This window comes from Cervus canadensis, chromosome 11 (assembly GCF_019320065.1).
Source record: "Cervus canadensis isolate Bull #8, Minnesota chromosome 11, ASM1932006v1, whole genome shotgun sequence".
NCBI classification, from domain to species: Eukaryota; Metazoa; Chordata; class Mammalia; order Artiodactyla; family Cervidae; genus Cervus; species Cervus canadensis.
In genome coordinates, this window is record NC_057396.1 from 37,365,215 (window position 1) to 37,383,517 (window position 18,303).

General features: G+C 46.8%; 1 protein-coding gene across 1 annotated transcript in view; it reads left to right on the plus strand.

Moving 5' to 3' along the window:
- The first annotated feature begins 4,193 nt into the window (after positions 1-4,193).
- The window catches only part of DKK3 (dickkopf WNT signaling pathway inhibitor 3), a 50,717-nt gene continuing 36,607 nt past the window's right edge, over positions 4,194-18,303 (plus strand). Inside the window, exons 1-4 of the mRNA XM_043481522.1 lie at positions 4,194-4,350; positions 4,955-5,182; positions 11,956-12,093; positions 14,875-14,958. Of these exons, the coding sequence (XP_043337457.1) occupies positions 4,970-5,182; positions 11,956-12,093; positions 14,875-14,958 (435 nt within the window). The 5' untranslated portion in view covers positions 4,194-4,350; positions 4,955-4,969. The remainder of the gene's footprint in view (positions 4,351-4,954; positions 5,183-11,955; positions 12,094-14,874; positions 14,959-18,303) is intronic.

Consider the following 18,303-nt stretch of genomic DNA (forward strand, 5'->3'; position numbering starts at 1 on the left):
GCTCTGCTTGCTCCCTGTGCCCCTGGGCCTGTCTGTTCACAATGAACATCTAGAGGTGACCCTTTCTCAAGTCAGACCCCAAACCCAGAGGGCTCCCCCACTCCTGTCCCTGAGCTTCTCGGAGCCCAGAATATGTGCAGGTCTGGTTGGGGCCCATCTCTGTGGCCACCTGCCTGCCCTGCCCCTCCACCCCCACCCCCCCCACCTTCCACTCCACACACAACCCCCCACCCCTCTCACCCCCACCCCCTGCACCCCACTAGTTTTCCTGCCTCAGGCTGGTGATAAGATCATATCACCAGGCTGGACCCGGGGAGCACTTACATCTGAGGACTGTAGATTTTCTTACCTTTCTTTTTTCCCTTTTATCTCTTTTTTGCTACTTTCACTTAATAATGGCCCTATTGATACATTCCTACATTTCAGGGTACAAAATTTAGACCTCATATGAGGGGATGCATTGTCCTTCACTTGTCACTTGGGGGCAGCTCAAATTTTTCTTTTTCTTTTTTGAAAAGTTGAGCCTAAAAGTCAAGAACTCTAGAATTCAGGGCAAAAGACATAAGGCAGAAGACAAGCCTTACCTGGAGAAAATTCTAGTTTCTTAAGTCAGCAATGTGGAGGAATGGTAGACCATGATTTGTGTCAAGGCAGTCTGAGCAAGGTTTGGAAAAGACTTTCCAAACACAAAGTATTGCAGAAAGGAGAGAGCTTATTAAGAATAAAGAGCAGAGATAATGTGGGCACCGGAAGCACAGCAGGCCAACACCTCTTGACGGGCCAGGGAGAGTCCACAGGGCACTGTTAGAATAGCAGGCTGGCTCAAGGGAGAGCCGACACTCTTCATGGGCAAGTAGCCAATCTTTATAGCCTCAAGACAAAGAAAATTCCTGCTGGAAGGTTGGCATTAGGTGATTGGATAGGGTGCTATAGGGTGGGTACTGGGGTGGGCATTTTTTGCCTAATGTGGGGCCAGGAAGCTTGTTGGTGATGATCAAGGAGGGCTTTTGGCAATGTTTACAAAGGGTCTCAGTCAGTTCTGGAGATGACCTTGGTTCTGGGCTCCACTGCAGTGGCCTCAGAATAGGACTCCACAGTTTGCTCTATAAATCTGCACCACAACAAGCCTTGTCTTGGCCCCAAAGTGTCTCCATTCTGCTTTAGGTTCTTCATAGTGTATGTGCCTGGAATGGCAAGGTGGGGGAGATTGCATTCCGGGCTCTTTGCACAGGATGAGCCACCCTGAGAAAGCTGACGAATCGCTGAGACAGGGCTTCAGGGCAGGGGATGCTGGGGGTGAATGGGCTTTCCCTGGATTTTTAGCAGGCTTGATCCAAAGGCCCAGAAATTGAAGAGAACATGGCTAGAAGCCACATCTTGGTGATATATAGTGATTTGAAGACGCGTGCAAAGACAATCATGAGAAGGAAAGTTTAGAGTGCCAACTTTACAGTCAGTCACACTCAGAGTCTAGTTCCAGACCAACCTCTCACTTGCTGACTGACTCTGGGCAGAGGGTCTGGCTTCTCTGAGTCCCATCCCTCACTACAGATTTGGGGTGTGCACCATGTCTGATGCCAAGAAGGCCCCCATATGCTTTCTTTCTGATTGATACTCTGCTGTGGACTCAGCTGGATGAGCATGCCAAAGAGGCCATGGTCCTTGTAGGGAGGGAAAAACTTCTCCCCTACCCTCTTAGAGTCCCCAGCTGGGCCTAAGAATTAAACAGACAAAACACAGAGTAACAGGAGAAAAACATCCACATTTTATTAAAATTTTACATGTAGGGATTTCCCTGGGGGTCCAGTAGTTAGGACTTGGTGTTTCCATCCCTGTCCAGTGAACTAAGACCCCACAGACTGCATGCTCCACTCCAAAAGTATTTTACATGTACCTGGGAGACTTCACAGGAAAATGAAGACCTGAGAAGGTACCTAGAGCAGAAAGCTTATATACCTTTTAGACAAAAAAATGATAGATTTGTGAAGAAGTGACAAGGCCAAGGGCATTGGGTTAGGGACAGTGAATTGTGGGGAAGTGACTGGGAGCGATACGGGGCAAATCTAAGATAAGGGTTATTTTAGTAAGTGTGTCTGTACAGATCCATTTTGGCATTGACTTCCTCTCTGGTGATAAGGATGTTCTCTCCCTGGTACATGGAGGGCATCTCTCTCTCCCGAGAAATTTTATGGCCTATTTTTAGGTAGAAAAGGGCAGGTGCATCTGCTGTTTCTCAAGCACCTTCCATTCAAAATAGTCAATGTGCCAAAGTGGCATATTTTGGGGTGGCATATCCTGAATTGTCTCCTCTAAATACATGTTTTCTAAGTGGTCACCTGCAGAAATTGCTTATCTCATGCTCCCAAGTCCTCTCATAGGTCCTGACCAAGTTTATAGGAGAGGAGTTTGGCAATGAAGGGTGAAGGCTCTGGAGCCAGATTCTTGTGTTCAAATCCCAGTTCAATCAATTACATATGAGCTACATGACCTTAGGAAAGTTTCCTTATTTGTGAGATGGAATAAAAGTAGTAGTACCAACCTCAGAGATTGTTTGAGAATTAAATGAGTTGATACTTATTGCTGGCACATAGCAAGTTCTCAGTAGTGTTATTGCTTATATTGATATATCAATAGTAGCTGATAAAATGACCAGTCCATCCATTTCTTGGTGACCAAATATGGAATATAACTGAAGCCCCAGTGACACAAAGGTGAGAAAATTGGTTCCTGCCTCCTAGCAGCTCCTGGGCCAGTGACCAGACCTATAGACCATGGCAAGTCAGGGCTTCATGGGGAAGGACATGGGTGGAGGGGAGGGGAGGGTCCTAGAGGAGAAATGAGATGGAGTCGGGCCAGGAAACAAGAGGCTCCGAGTCTTGAAATATGGGATGGAGTTAGTCTGGCTGAGGGGAGAAGGGAAGGCTGTCCAGACAGAAGGGGTAACAGGAAGAAACAGGCAGCAGTTTGGCAAATAAAATACAGGTATTTTCCAAAAATTATGTGAGTGCTCTCTGTTCTGGGCACTAAGGAGAATACTGTGAATAGACCAAGTTCTGTTCTCATTACAATAAACTGAGCTTTATACCCCACTTCCCTGTTTTATTCTTGTTACCGACAAGGTACCCTTACTACTTGTCAACTGAATTCAGAATAACAACAGGAGAGCTGTGAGTTTCCGTTTTCCTTGCGGACTTACTGAGGATGACAGCCCATGAGACAGCCATGAGCTCTCAGAAAGCTCTGTGGAACTGCTCCAAAGAGGTAAGGTGGAGGGGGGAAAAGTCAGCATCCATGATTCTGGCAAAGGGGATAAGTGCAACCAAGCCCACATCTCAATAAAACGTGGCTGCTAGTCATGAGGAACACATATGTTACTTAGTAGTTTTAGTGTTTTTCTAAGAATGGGATGATGCAAGAGTTCAGGTTCATAAATCTCCCTCCTGAAAATATCTTAACTATCTGAACGCCTGTTCTGCCATTTTCCCAGAGCACAGAATGCCTCAGCCGCCATCTCTGCCCTGGACTCCTTTCAGGGTATGCTGAAGGTCAGCAGCTTCAGGGGCTAGCGACTTCATTCTTATAGAACCAGATGGTAAGCAACATTTTTTTTTTTTAATTGTCATACTCCAACCTCCATTTTACATTTGGGCTAACTGGGGAGAGACAAGTCTGATATCTTGGTCAGATCCTTAAAGTTCCTAAGGAGCAGAGCTGGGGTTGACACCACGGAGCCTGACTGCAGAGTCTAGTCTTAAACCACTCTGCCTCCCTCAACGGCCTCAGCAGAGCCTGCTGACGTTCTCAGGACCTAGGACCTATTGCGGGAGCTACAGGTGGGTTTTCTTGGCTGGAGGAGGAGTCAGCCATGGCAGAGAGACTATGACCAGTAGTTTGTGATGGGCCTTGAGTGCCAGCCTTCCAGGTACAGACTAGCCTGGAAAAGGAAAGGTGGCGAGGGTTGGACACAGAAAGAACACCTCATGGAAAGTGTGGCAAGAATCTGGGCCAGAGATGACAATGCCGCCCTGGGAAGCCGCGCGGCAACGGGAAGCAGAGAAGGGGTCAGCTTCCCGCAGGGCCAGGGGCGGTGGCAGAGGAGGCCGGCCTGGGGTGGGAGGTCGCCGGCGCCCGGGCCGGCCAATGGCGGCGGGCTGGGCAGCAGCCCCTCCCTAGGGGCGGGGCGGGCGGGGCGAGCGCTGCGGGCTCGCCGGGGTACCAGCGCTGCCGCATCCCTGCCGATCTCCTAGCGCCGGCGGTCCGCCCACCAAGCAGCTCTCGCTCCGCAGCCTCCAGGCAGACCCCGGCGAGGCCTGGCAGGTCCAAACCGGAGCGCAGCTCGGTCCAGTTGGGGTGCGTGAAGGGCGGGGAAGGGGGTGGCTCAGCTCGGTCCCTCCGGGGTGGGTGGAGGAGGACGGGGGCGTCGGATTTGGTTCCAGCCCCGGGGGTGGGGGTGTTGACCAGTTCTCTGACCACTCAAGATGGGGGATCGAATAGGGGCGGGAGTAGGGTCGCGGCAGCAGGACGGCGCTCTGATCTGGTGGAGAACGGAACGGGGCTCAAACCCGGGACCCAGGAGGGGTCAGGGAGCGTGCAGGGCGGGGCAGGGCCCTGGGGGGAGATAGGTGTAAGCGTAGGGGCGCCTGGGTTCTGTTGCTCGCAGGAGGGAGCTATCCCGGGGGGCCGTAGCAGAGCGCGGCTTGTGCTCCACTATGGGGGGGGGGGTACGGAGAGGATCCAGGCGCGGGGCTGGGGTGGGGGTGGGGGAGGGCTTCCCGGTCTGGGGATGTTGCGTCCTCCGGAGACTCGGTTTCCTCCTTTCTGGGGGTGGGTGCGGGGAAGCGGGGCGCCGGGGGCGGGCCAGGCTGTGAGAGCCGGAGGCGGCGGGGCGGGGCAGGGCGGCGGCGCGGGCGAGCGGGTGGTCGGCGCGCCTCTGACCGCATTCTGGGACGCGCAGGCGGCGGCGGCGGAGATGCGGCGGCTCGGGGGCACCCTGCTCTGCCTGCTGCTGGCGGCGGCGGTCCCCACGGCCCCCGCGCCGGCTCCGACGGTGACCTCGGCCCCGATCGAGCCCGGCCCGGCTCTCAACTACCCGCAGGAGGAGGCCACTCTCAACGAGATGTTCCGCGAGGTTGAGGAGCTGATGGAGGACACGCAGTACAAACTGCGCAGCGCGGTGGAGGAGGTGGGTGCGCCCGAGGGGCCTGCGCTCCGGGAAGCGCGAGGCAGGTGATAGTGGGGGCTGGCGAAGCAGTGCCCCAACGTCTGGCCAGGGTCCTCGGGTCCGCTAAGGGGCTGGGCACAGCCGGCAGCAGATTTCGAGTTATCTGGAGGCAGTGCGGGAGTGATCCCAGATCCCACCTGGTTCCTGCCAAATGCTCTGGATCTGAGGCTGTCCACCCAGAGACACCGGCTGGATCCACCCATGGACAACTGGGGCCACCACCTGCCTGCAGGCTGCCGGCATCACCTGACAATTAATTTCAGGTGTGCAGTTGGCCTCATCCTCTTTTAAGCGGATGCTTGCAAGGCCCCTGATATTCCAGCACTGTGATTTTGCAGAGGAGGCTCCAGGTATCTCAAGTCCTAGCTTGTCTGTTGGGCTTTGAGCTTGTGCCATCTTCCCAAGAGACAATTAGGGTGCCATTCAGTTCAGTCGCTCAGTCATGTCCGACTCTTTGTGACCCCATAGACTGCAGCATGCCAGGCTCCCCTGCCTGTCACCAACTCCTGGAGCTTGCTCAAACTCATGTCCATCGAGTGGGTGATGCTACCCAACCATCTCATCCTCTGTCGTCCCCTTCTCCATATGGGGGCAGAAAGCCTTGAGCTGTGCTGGTAATCTGTCTGGGCTTCCCCAAATGCCATGTGGGGCAAAGAAGGAACCTGGGAGTCTCCCTCAGTGTCAATGAGTGGTGGGTGAGTGGAGCAGGGGCAAAGTGAAAGGCCACCCCCCACTGTGATTCCAAGGGTGCTTTGGAGTCAATCCTGGGCTCAGGGCCCTCCTCTGCCATTCACGTTAGGGTGGCATTGGCCAAATCCCTTAACATCCTTTACCTGAGTTTTCCACTAGAATTAAATCTGTGATATGTGTGGCACCTGGAGTGCAAAAGATGTGCATATATAGCAGCTGTTAGTTATCAGATACCAGACATCTTGGGAAAACTTTGCCTGTTTCTTGCTTCCATTGCCTCCCAGATCCAAACACTGTGGATGGCATCCGCTGTGGTCAGCACGCAAGCATTGCCAGGGTTGCCTGGAGAGAAGGTGCAAGTGGTCCAGCTCTCCCAGCCGGGTGGCCATGCTGCCTGGGGTGGGTGGGCGTGGCCCCTTTGGGCCTGACTCTGGCTGCAGCCTGCCTTTGGAGAGAAGCCAGCCATCCCAGGGAAGGAGTCAGTGAGAAATCAGATGTCTAGGCTGGTAGGTTAGGTGCCTCCATGTTCCTGCTTCTCCACACTGCATTTGGGCAAAGCCTCCAAAGCTGGCTCTGATCTACTAGGTGAGATGGCTTTCTCCTCCCACACCTGCTTAGTCTGGGGATCATTCCCCTTCCTTCCCACAACAGTCGACCTGTTGGACCCTGGACCCTGGTGAAGGAGATGCTGGGTTGGAAGGTGGTTGCTTGGGTAGCTGTACCTGAACATCCACTGGACAGGCCAGATTCCAAATGTGGACTTTGTTTCCTGTGAAAGCAAGAGAATCCTGACACGGAACAATGAAAGGGGCAGGGATGTCAGACAGGCCCCAGTGAATTTTAACTCTGCACCTTCACTGATTAAACTGAACACATCATCCTTGGTTCCAGAGCAGGTCATCCGCTTCCCTTCGCTGGGTTCTAGGACTTTCCCTCCTGCCCACGGCTTCCCATTGAGACTCATCAGGTCACCTCCCCATTTTTATTCAAGTGTGAACTTGACCACACAGCATGGTCCTCTGCTGGTAGCTCCTGGTGAGGGGGCCGAGGGAGCAGCAGGGCCCGTTCAGTCTCTTCATTGATCAGAGCAGTTCGGGGCCCAGCAGTCCAGGGTACTGGTGCTCACTCCATGGGAGTTGGCCACTTTGCCTTTGCTTGGGCCCCAGCCTTCCTGCTCCAGATGTGGCTCTGCCTGAGTTTTGCGGTCTGCTACCCAGGGAGACATTGGCTGCCACGCCCCCCCGACTCAGTGGGAGTCAACCTTTCTTATCTCATCCCAGCTCTGCCACGTACGAGTGATGGGATCCAGGCTCCAAAGTGGAGGAAGTGTCCACCTCTGGGGTAAAGGGGAAAGTTAAATGAAAGGATGTAAGTAAAGCATGCGATCTGGTTGTCAAAAATGGGGTTAAGTAGGGACTTCTCTGGTGGTCTAGTGGTTAGGACTCAGCACTTTCACTGCTGTGACCCTGGGTTCAATCCCTGATTGGGGAACTAAGATCCCACAAGGCACGCAGTGGCCAAAAAATAAAATGGGGTTAAGTAAAATTGGTGCAATATAAGTTGCCCCCTCTTGTCGCTGTTGTAAGGACTATGAGAAATTGTTGATTCTCAATAAATAATGGCTCTCACTGGCACTAATGGAAAAGAACTTGCTTGCCAGTGGAGGAGACATGAGACCCATGTTCGATCCCTAGGTCAGGAAGATCCTCTGGAGAAGGGTATGGCAACCCACTCTGGTATTCTTGCCTGGAGTATCCCATGGACAGAGGAGCCTGGTGTGGGCTATAGCACATAGGGTGGCAGAGTTGGACACGACTGAAGTGACTTAACACACAGACAAACATACTCATTATCATCTATTAATAGCACTAGTATGGATGATAACAAAGGAACCACCAGTGTCTGATATATAATAGAATCACAATGCATTATGGCTGTTAGTATTAATTTTTTAAAAGAGATTGCCAGAAAGCCCCTTAAATCTCATAAACACAAGATAATTGCTATTTACTTACTGTCCCAGTGAAGAACAGAAAAGGACCTGCGGCCAGATGCATTAATTGTTTACATAGTTGCATCATGAATCCGCTTTCAAGTAACTTCCTGACATTTAAAATATTCCAGCTGACTCAAGCTGCTGATTTCTCTTAAGGGAAAAAAGTTAACTCTGGTTATAGGGTCATTAATGAGAGGAAGCAAATCTTCAAATGGTTCAGTCTGGGCTGTTTGTTACTGATAAACATATTTTGAGGATAAAGCCACTCCCCACCCCTCCATTACCACATCTATAATTGGCATATTTTACAACAGAATGTTCTTATCAACTCATTATTCCTAGGAAGAATGCCAACTGAATTTCTCTCTCCGGTTTTTCTTACTCTGTTCCTTTAACAAACACAGAGTTAACAAATTGTGAGTGCCATGTTAAATAATATTCACATTCCTCCTCTATGAAACAAGTCCTGTTGCTTCAGGCTTAAGTTTCTCTTGCTAGCAGCCGTAATAGTTGTGGTTGAAATTTCCATTGTAAGCTGTACTTTTAGTTTGTGGTGCCATGAAAGAGCTTTAGCTCATTCTGTTGGAATAACCACTGGTTGAGGGGGAAATGGCTTTATATAAAGACTATCTGCTCAGCCCAGAGCAAATTCTAAATTTGGTACCTTGTCAATTATATGTAAGCCAGACTGAAGGAGTCTGATTCCTATAGGAATTGTAAAAGCACTAATGTTCTGTTCTCCTTCTGGATTTAGTCCCTCTAGCATCCCCAGACTCCTATTCTTTCCCAGCTGTTCCTTTTCTATCACTAAACAGCCCAGGATCTCTCCCTTAAAACAAATTTAAAAAGGCTTTTTCTTTGTCTTAAGTCTCCTCTCTTAACCTCATCCGTTTCTCCTCTATTTTATTAGCAAACCCTTCCAACATATGTTATCTACTTCTGCCTTTTCCACCCCTACCCAGACATCCCCTGGCAAACTAGCTTCTTCTAAAACTGCTTTATTATACCTTTGCACAATGGCAGATACTGGACCAAGTTCTCAGATTTCATGAGCTTTAATTCTTACATCTGTCCAATAAAGTAGAATCATCATCATTTTACAAACAGGAAGGCTGAGGTTTAGAGATACTGGGTTGACCAAAAAGATCATTTGGGTCTTTCTGTAAGGTGTTACATATTAGCCACCCCAGCATTTGTTATCTTGCCGAAGATCACGTGGCTGCTTTGTGGCTGAGCTGGGACTTAACCCCATGTTCCCTGACTCCAGAACCTGGGTACTTTCTAGTTTGCTGCCTTCGGATGCTGCTGGGGGCAACTTCTTGCCAAATCTAGTGGTGAGCTCTCAGAAAGGCTTCTGAGTTCTTCTAGATTTATTTGGAGGCCCCTCCAAATAGAAGGCCCCTCCACAGATATAACTTCTGACTCTCAGCCTGCTTCTAGCTAGTTCTCTGACTCCATTCTTTTCCTTCTCTCGATTCTGTATTATGTCCCAGTTAGTCTTCAGAGCTTGCTGCTGCTCCCCATTGCTTGGTGCAGAGGTTCTTACCTGGGGGTGAATACAGGGGAGGGAATATCTCAGAATCATCTGGAAAACTCATTGTTTTGTGGGGTGCCCACTCCAGAAATTTTAATTTGGCAGCTCTAGATATGTAGATATTTTTTAAAGCATTGAGCATGACTCTGAGGTACCCTTCTGGTTGAGAACTAGGCTAACATCATCTGCTTTAGAACTATACCCGGGATCCATCTGTCAATCTGTCCTACTTCGTCATCATTTTATCCATTTGGGGTCCAGCATGGATCCCTTGCCCTAGCCTATGACACTCCTTTCTCATCCAGGCTGCCACCATTTTGCCTCCTCCATGCTCTTCTCAATCCAGCTCATATCTGTCCTTTGAGACCAGCCTAATCATGGCTTCCCTCCCCCTAGAAGCCTTTTTCCTCTCTTCTTTGAACCTGACTGACTTCTAGAGACTTTCATAATCATCCTCAAACTAGCTTGTGTGAAGATGCCCTGTGTCCCCAGTAAAAGCACAAGCAGAATCTTATACTGGGAAAAACACATAATTTGGGGTCAGACCGACCTGAGTTCTAATCTAAGTTTTGCCACTTACTAAGAATGTGATGACCTTAGACATTCCTCCACTTTCGTCAACCTCATTTTCTTCATCTGCAAATGAGGCGAATAATACTTCCTCAAAGAGTTGCTGTGACTACACGAGGAGATATGGAAGGGACTGAGCAATGGCTCAGACATAGCTGTTGCCCAGGCATGGAGGCAGTGATCAGGTTTCAGACATGTCAGGAGTTGTCTCATGGTTGAACACAGTGCACAGTGGCTGCTGACCAAGTCCTTGTTTGGTTTTCTGGGCCTTTATGCTGACTAGATGTTCTTCACGCTTCTAGTTCTAGTGCAGTGTCTCTGTGTTCCACTGAGACATGGGAATTCTTCCCCCATGTATACCCAGCTCAGCAAACCTGGTTGGAAAAGATTGGAAAAGATGGACCTCTTATAGTATATAAGGGAATAGAGAACAGTGATTTCTTTTTTTTAAATAGTAAAATCCTTTTTGAGGATTAATTTAAAGGAATAAAAATAGCCGAGAGTCAAGGCTGCACTGTTGGAAAATTGCCAACCACCAGTTAGAGCTTCTCTTTGTGTCTCTCATTTTAAATTCCTCGAGAGAGTGTCTGGTTGGCTCAGCTAGTCCATGATGTGGCTTCTGTTTGAGTCCAATCAGCTGTGACTGGTCCAGTTGTCACCAGCCCACTCATCAAGTCTGGGTCTGGAAGTGGGTACAGATTCAATCTGGCTGACGTGTCTGGTAGAGATGCCATGGAGGCTCATGATTGGAGGACAGTGGCCTCAGAAACCTGACATTAGCAAAGAACACTTGTGTAAGAAGGGCCAGAAGAAGGGTGTACCATGGAATGGGTCATCTGAACCTCTACAGGGGTCTCTCTCATACTCAGAAGGTGGATGGGGAAGGACTCATAACTGTGACCCTACCAGTCATGGGGAAGGGGCTGTCCTAGGTTGGTCTCCACCCCCACTCAGTCCTGCAACAAGGATTTGGGAGCAAATAATTTATTTGCTGGGCTTCCCCAGTGGCTCAGTGGTAAAGAATCCACCTGCAGTACTGGAGCCACAGGAGACATGGGTTTGATCCCTGGGTCAGGAAGATCCTCTGAAGGCAGGCATGGCAACCCAATCCAGTATTCTTGCTTGGAGACTCCCCATGAACAGAAGAGCCTGACAGACTACAGTTTGTAGGGTTGCAAAGAGTCACACACAACTGAAGCGAATTAGTGTGCATGTAATTTATTTGTGATGTGATCCCAGAAACACTAGGAGGAAGTAGGGGAGTGAGATGGAAAAGGAAGAAGGCAGTAAAGGCTGTGCTGATGAGCAGGTGACTTCTAGGGACAACTAGGGTTCCATCTCTCTGAGGTTCTTGGAGAGAGAGAAACTGTCCCCCTGGGTGGAGAGGGCACTGGGGAACTCACCCTCACAGGCTGTTCTTCTCAAATTGAGAGTTGTCCCTGGGGTGTTCACTACCTAACACTTGGTGCCTGTGCCAGACGGAACACACTTCTGTAGTCAGAGAATGCTCTCAGAGAAAGAGTTGGTTGCTGGAATGTAAGGGAATTGCATGTGAGTGACCTCCTGATTAGGACATGGGGAGATGGGAGCGGCGCCAAGAGCATCTCTCAGGAGTCAAGATTGCTCAATGGGGGCATTCTCAAATCCCAATGCTGCCCTTCCCTGGGAATCTTGGGAAGTTACCTAGTCGTCCTGAGCCTCAGTTGCCCCACTTGTGAAATGGGGACATTAACACCCACCCCATAGGGAGACTGTGAGATGTAAGACGATAGTATATGAAAACATTTAGAACAATGTCTTGTTCTGCTCAGTTCTCAGTGGTACTTATCAGCAGCACCATTGTTATTGCAGAAGAGGAAAAGAGAAGTAGTTCTTTTTTCTAATGGACTCTGATATGTATCAGGAGAAAGCAATATTGCTCATTAAATTCATTGATTTAATTAGATGGAAGCCGAAGAGGCTGCTGCTAAAACATCATCGGAAGTGAACCTAGCACACTTACCTCCCAGCTACCACAACGAGACCAACACAGAAACCAAGGTGGGAAATAATACCATCCATGTCCACCGAGAAATTCACAAGGTAAGTTGTGGCCAGCACTTCCTCCTTTTTTCAGTGCCCAGTCCCATCAGCGGATTAAGCTGTGACCTGTGTCCTCTTTCAAAGAGTCTGGTGTGCAGATGTTTACATATCTGATACACAAGTCAAAAATACACAATAAAGATGGTAAAATACAGGTTAAAAGCCAGAGGGAGTGAGGGAGATTATTTAAAGGGGAAAGATATGTATCAAAAACATAAATTGCTTTTGCATTGGAGCAATAAATTTAACTCTAGTCTTCCTGCCAGTCCAATTGCAAAGGAATGTTCAGGGATTTTTATTACTTGAATAAAGGAAGCAAATAAGTGTTTAGAGAAAGACTCTCCCAGTATTGAATTTGAGGAATTTATCTCACAGGTTTTTATCTGTGATTCAGTAGGGAGTTGAAATAGAGTTCATGTTGCGCTGAATAGATCTTCACCATCTCCTTAGGAGCTCAGATATGATATACTCAAGTCTTCAGAATGGAAAACCTCTATTGCCACAAGATGAAACATTCATCTGTTTGCTGGCTATCCATTCAAAATTTTACAGTGGCCTGTTTTCCAACCTACCATACGTCTAAGTGTCTCTTGGTCCAAAATCTTGCATGAGGAGTGAGCAGGTTTGTTCTCAATCTGACCTGAGGAAGAAAACATTGCAAAGGAAGGTGGCCTTCGCTTGCCCCCAGCAAGAGATGTCTCCAGGGTGACTTTGGTAGGACTTTGAGATCAAATCATGTGGCCTGTTTCCTCTTAAAGAGAGTCTGGTGTGCAGATGTTGGGTCATTGTTAGAGGCCGTAAAGTTGACCTCTGATCTCATCTCAAGGCCTATGCACAAGGCCATGAAGATTCTCACAAAAGAGCCTTGCTTTTGTTCAAGTGTCCAGGTAATGACTGAGCTGACACAATAGCATTTCTGTGCCAGAGCGGATTAAAGGGTCAATTCTCATGGGCCATTGCCTTGACTATAAAGTAGCCTTTGTGTGGCTCTAGTCCCACTGCATATCACAGCCCCAGCTCCAGAGCACACCCCCCACAGAAATGAATGAGCCACCTGCCAAACAGAATCCTTTAGCATTGCTCATCTGAAGACTGGAGAATTCCAGTCTTTGTCTCCAAAAGTGATTATTTTATTCCTGTCAGAACCAATATTCAGTCATCCTTTCTGACAATAAGTAGCCAATAGGTTTGGCTGCTTCTTAAATTTGCTCCTTGTGAATGTCAGAATACCCAAGTATGTGTCCTGCCAGTAACAAGTATGATTTTCAACTTTGTGACCCTCACTAACCATGTTTAGGAAATAGGAAAATCAGCATCTGTAATACCTTATGGTGTCGTGGGGGCCAAAAGAGTTAAAGTGTGTGAGAGATGTTGTAAACTGTAAAGCATTATGCAGCAGCAAATTGTTCTTACTGTTAATATTGCCATTGTTCTTATGGTGAAGTTATGGCATCTGCATGGTATAGTAGTTCTTGAGTGGGTTCCATGGAGCTCCTGTCCTGCATGATGCTTTATAAAAGAAGAGCTCAGTGGTGAAACATGTTTGGAAAACATTGTACGTATTTCTCTTCCTAGGGATACAAAAATGCACCTTAGTGTAATCAAACCTCAGAGAAGTCCCTGGATCTTTACATACAGGACTGTATAATTTTAAAAATATATAGCATTGGTTAATCTTGTGAAAATCTGGTATAAAAGGAAGAAGACATCATTTCTTTGCTGGAGAGAGGAATTATTTACATAAAAAATTTTAAAGTATGTTGGTGAAGACATGATCCTTATGCCCCAGAACTGGAATTAGAACTGGAATTTGATCCACTGTTGCACACTAGGCTAAGAGTTTCCACTTTGTTTTGGCTACAGACGCCTGTGATATTAGAGCTGGCAGGAACTTTAAAGATGACCTAGAAATGAGAAAACTGTGAATCAGAGAACAGAAACGATTTGTTCCAGGTTACATACTAGACGGTTGTTGGTGTCTGAGCCAGGGATCAAAGAACACCGATCCCCTAGCTCCTGAGGTTCTCTCTGTCCTTTTATCACCAACATGAGGCTTAGACCTGGCCTTGGATGGGGCAAGTGGCCTGAGTTTCAATCAGGCTTCCAATCAGGCTTCTAAGGCTCAGCTTTGAGGTGCCCACTCCTGGTTACAGAAGCCAGGCAGACAATAGCGAAAGGAATAGGGGGCCAGGCCTCCTCTCAGCATACTTAAGCACTTCTTTTTTTTTTTTTTAAACTTTTTATTTGTCCTGGAGTATAGCCAGTTAACAATGTTGTGATAGATTCAGGTGGACAGCAGAGGGACTCAGCTACATGCACCTGTATCCATTCTCCCCCAACTTCCCCTCCCATCAAGGCTGCCACATAATTAAGCACTTTTCTTGAGGAAACAAAACAGTTCCCCAGAATCAGGAAGGGGCTGCTCTAGCTAAAACCTGCTTCCTTCACTACCCAGGCCTGTAGTTGTTGAAAAGAAAGTTGACTTGGAGCTTGAATAAGCCCCAAGAATGATAAAAATAGCTAGTGTTAAATGTTTGCGTGCTTTACACAGACTTCCTCAGTCCTCCCCTTGGCAGCCCCATGCTGTAGACTCTGCTCTGTCTCTTAATTACTGTTCTGATGCTGCTGGTGGAGTTCAGAGACATAGGGAGGAGCGGGCATTCTGTCTACTTTGACAGATGCTGCTGCTTCAGAAAATAGAAAGCAGCAAAAAACCAACAACTTGTGGGATTTGTCCAGAATCCCTTCTGTTTCACATTCACTGTCCCTGTTCTCCTGTAGATCACAAACAACCGGACTGGACAGATGGTCTTTTCAGAGACAGTCATTACGTCGATGGGAGATGAAGAAGGCAAAAGGAGCCACGTGAGTTGTCGTCTTCCTTGCACTCACATCCCGATGCACACATTCCCTTGCTAAACCTGCCAAAAGTGACCCAGACTTCAGACCGTGGGCAGAAAGGAGGGAGCTCCTGTGCGCCTCTCCTGCCTTGTATCTGCCTAGATTCCCCAATTCCTACATTTCTGGCCAGACAGATGCAGTCCAGTAACAGGCTCTGCTTCTATCACTTTGTCTCAGAAATGTCAGGACGTGGCAAATTCGGTTTTCATTTGCACGGCTGCTCTCGACCTTGAAAGGGGAACACTGAAGTGTCAGGTGTATTGGTTGGGGGTTTCTGGTAACAAGACCTGGTGCCTCTAACCTGAAAATCCCCCAAAGCCACTGGCCAGACCCACACCCTTTCTGATCCCAGACCTGGCTTGGCAGTTTGAGAGCAAGAAAACTTCCAGTGAAACCCAGTGGCCCAAGAGAAAGGCATCCTCTGCTCCAGGCTTCACACTTGGGCCCCTTATGCTTGCACTTGCTACTCAGTAGCCTGTTGCTTAGTCCGGAGGTGGGGTGCTTTTTTAGAGAATTATAGATTCTGAATGACGAGAGGGGCATCATTTCCCAGAAGGAAGGCCTGGCGCAGGTTGGAGGGTGACCCAGGATGTCACTGGTCTGCAGACTTCCAGACCAGAGGTGACTCCGCTGCACCTTATCTTCACAAAGAGGTGGCTGGTTTCAGATGCAGAGGCCTGGTGAGGAGCAGACGGAGTGGCTGCCGTGTGATTCAAGTCCATTGTATGAAGTGCCTCCTCTATGGCGCTGGAGGTGGCCAGCCTCTCTGTGCCCAGGAGCCTTATGCAAACTTCCCACCACACGTTTCTCCCTCTGCGGTGCCTAATGTATCCCCAGCCTTCTGAGGGGATCAGGGATATAACCTGACCCTTTGTGACCTTATCGTAAGAAGAGAAGCAGTGTACCCATAACCACTAGGGAAGTGGTGTTACTGTGGTTGGTAGTCAATGGGTTCTTTTTTTAAAAAAATTTTTATTTACTTATTTTTATTGAAGTATAGTTGATTTTCAATATTGTGTTCGTTTCTGGTATATAACTAAGTGATTCAGTTATATGCACATATATATGTATTCTTTTTCATATTATTTTCCATTAAGGTGTATTACAGGATATTGAATATAGTTCCTTGTATTATACAGTAGGACCTTGTTGTTTGTCTTTTTATATAATAGTTTGTATCTGCTGACCCCAGACTCCTAATTTATCCCTCCCCACACCCTTTCTCCTTTCTATGACTGTGAATCTGTTTCTGTTTTATAAATAAATTCATTTGTATCATATTTTAGATTCCACATATAAATGATATCATATGGTATTTGTCTTTCTCTTTCTAACTCCCCTTAGTATGATAATCTCTAGTTGCCTCCATGTTACTGCAAATGGCATTATTTTATTCTTTTTTTGGCTGAGGGTGGTATCTTGTAACTTTGATTTGCATTTCTCTAAGAATTAGTGATGTTGAACATGTGCCTCTTGGCCGTCTGTTTATCTTCTTTGGAGAAATGTCTAGTTAGGTTTTCTGCTGTTTTTTGATTGAGTTATTTTTTATTATTAAATTATGTGAACTTTTTGTAAATTTTAAAAAGTAAGCCTTTGTTGATCACATCGTTGGCAAATATTTTCTCCTAGTCCATAGGTTGTCTTTTCATTTTGTTTATGGTTTCCTTTGCTGTGCAAAAGCTTGCAAGTTTAAATCCCACTTATTTATTTTTGCTTTTATTTCTATTGCCCTGGGAGACTGAGCTAAGAAAACATTGGTACAGTTTATGTCAGAGAATGTTCTGCCTATATTCTCTTGTAGGAATTTTATGGTCGTGTCTTATGTCTAAGTCTTAAGCCATCTTGAGTTTATTTTTATGTATGGTGTGAGAGTGTGCTCTTACTTTACTGATTTACAGGCAGTTGTCCAGCTGCCCCAACACCACTTGCTGTCTTTCCCTCATTGTCCCCCATTGTATGTTCTTGTCTCCTTTGTTGAAGATTAATTTCAGTGGGTATGCTTTCATTATGTTGAGATATGTTCCTTCTATACCCACTTTGGTAAGAGTTTTTTATTATGAATGGATGTTGAATTTTATCAAATACTTTTTTGCATCTGTTGAGATGATCGTGAGGTTTTTGTCTTTTCTTTTGTTGATATGGTATATCACATAGATTGATTTGTGATGCTGAGCCATCCTTATGACTCTAAGATCAATCTGACTTGATCATGATGTAAGATCTTTTTATGTGTTTTTGGATTTGGTCTGGTAATGTTTTGTTGAGAAGTTTTGCGTCTATATTCATCAAAGATATCAGCCTGTAATTTTCTTTTTTGGTATTGTCTTTGTCCGATTTTGATATCAGGGTGTTGGTAGCTTCATAAAATGACTTTAGGGCTGTTCTCTTCAGTCTTTTGAAAGAGTTTGAGAAGGATCAGTGTAAGTTCTCTGTATGCTTGATAGAATTCCCCAGTGAAGCCATCTGGTCCTGCACTTTTGTTTGCAGGAAGGTGGTTTTTGTTTTTTTTTTTTTAAATACAGATTCTATTTCACTTCTAGTGCTCAGTCTGTTCAAATTATCTGTTTCTTTTCAATTCAGTTCTGGTGGCTATATGTTTCTCAGAACTTGTCTATTTCTTCTAAGTTGTCCAATTTGTTGGCATATAATTGTTCATAGTATTCTCTTTTTAATTTTAAATTTTTTTATTTTTCCATTTATTTTTATTAGTTGGAGGCTAACTACTTTGCAATATTGTAGTGGTTTTTGTCATACATTGACATGAATCAGCATGGATTTACATGTGTTCCCCATCCCAATCCCCCCTCCCACCTCCCTCTCCATCCCATCCTCTGGGTCTTCCCAGTGTACCAGCCCTGAGCACTTGTCTCATGCGTCCAGCCTGGGCTGGTGATTCTGTTTCACCCTTGACAGTATACTTGTTTCAATGCTGTTCTCTCTGAACATCCCACCCTCGCCTTCTCCCACAGAGTCTAATGTTCATAGTATTCTCTTATGGTCTTTGTATTTCTATAACATCAATTGTGATTTCACATCTTTCACTTCTTATTTTGTTTATTTGGGTTCTTTCTCTTTTCATCTTGGCAGGTCTGGCCAGAGTTTTGTTGATTTTGTTTACCCTTTCAAAGAACTAGCTCTTGGTTTTATTGATTTTTTTCTATTTTTAAAAAATTTCTCTTTTATTTCCTCTCTAGTCTTTATTATTTTCTTCCTTCTGCTGACTTGATGGGTTCTTTTTGCTTGTTTTTGACACAGTACTCAGACATTTACTGCAGGCAGGGGGAGTCCAGTCAGCTTTGTATGATAGTA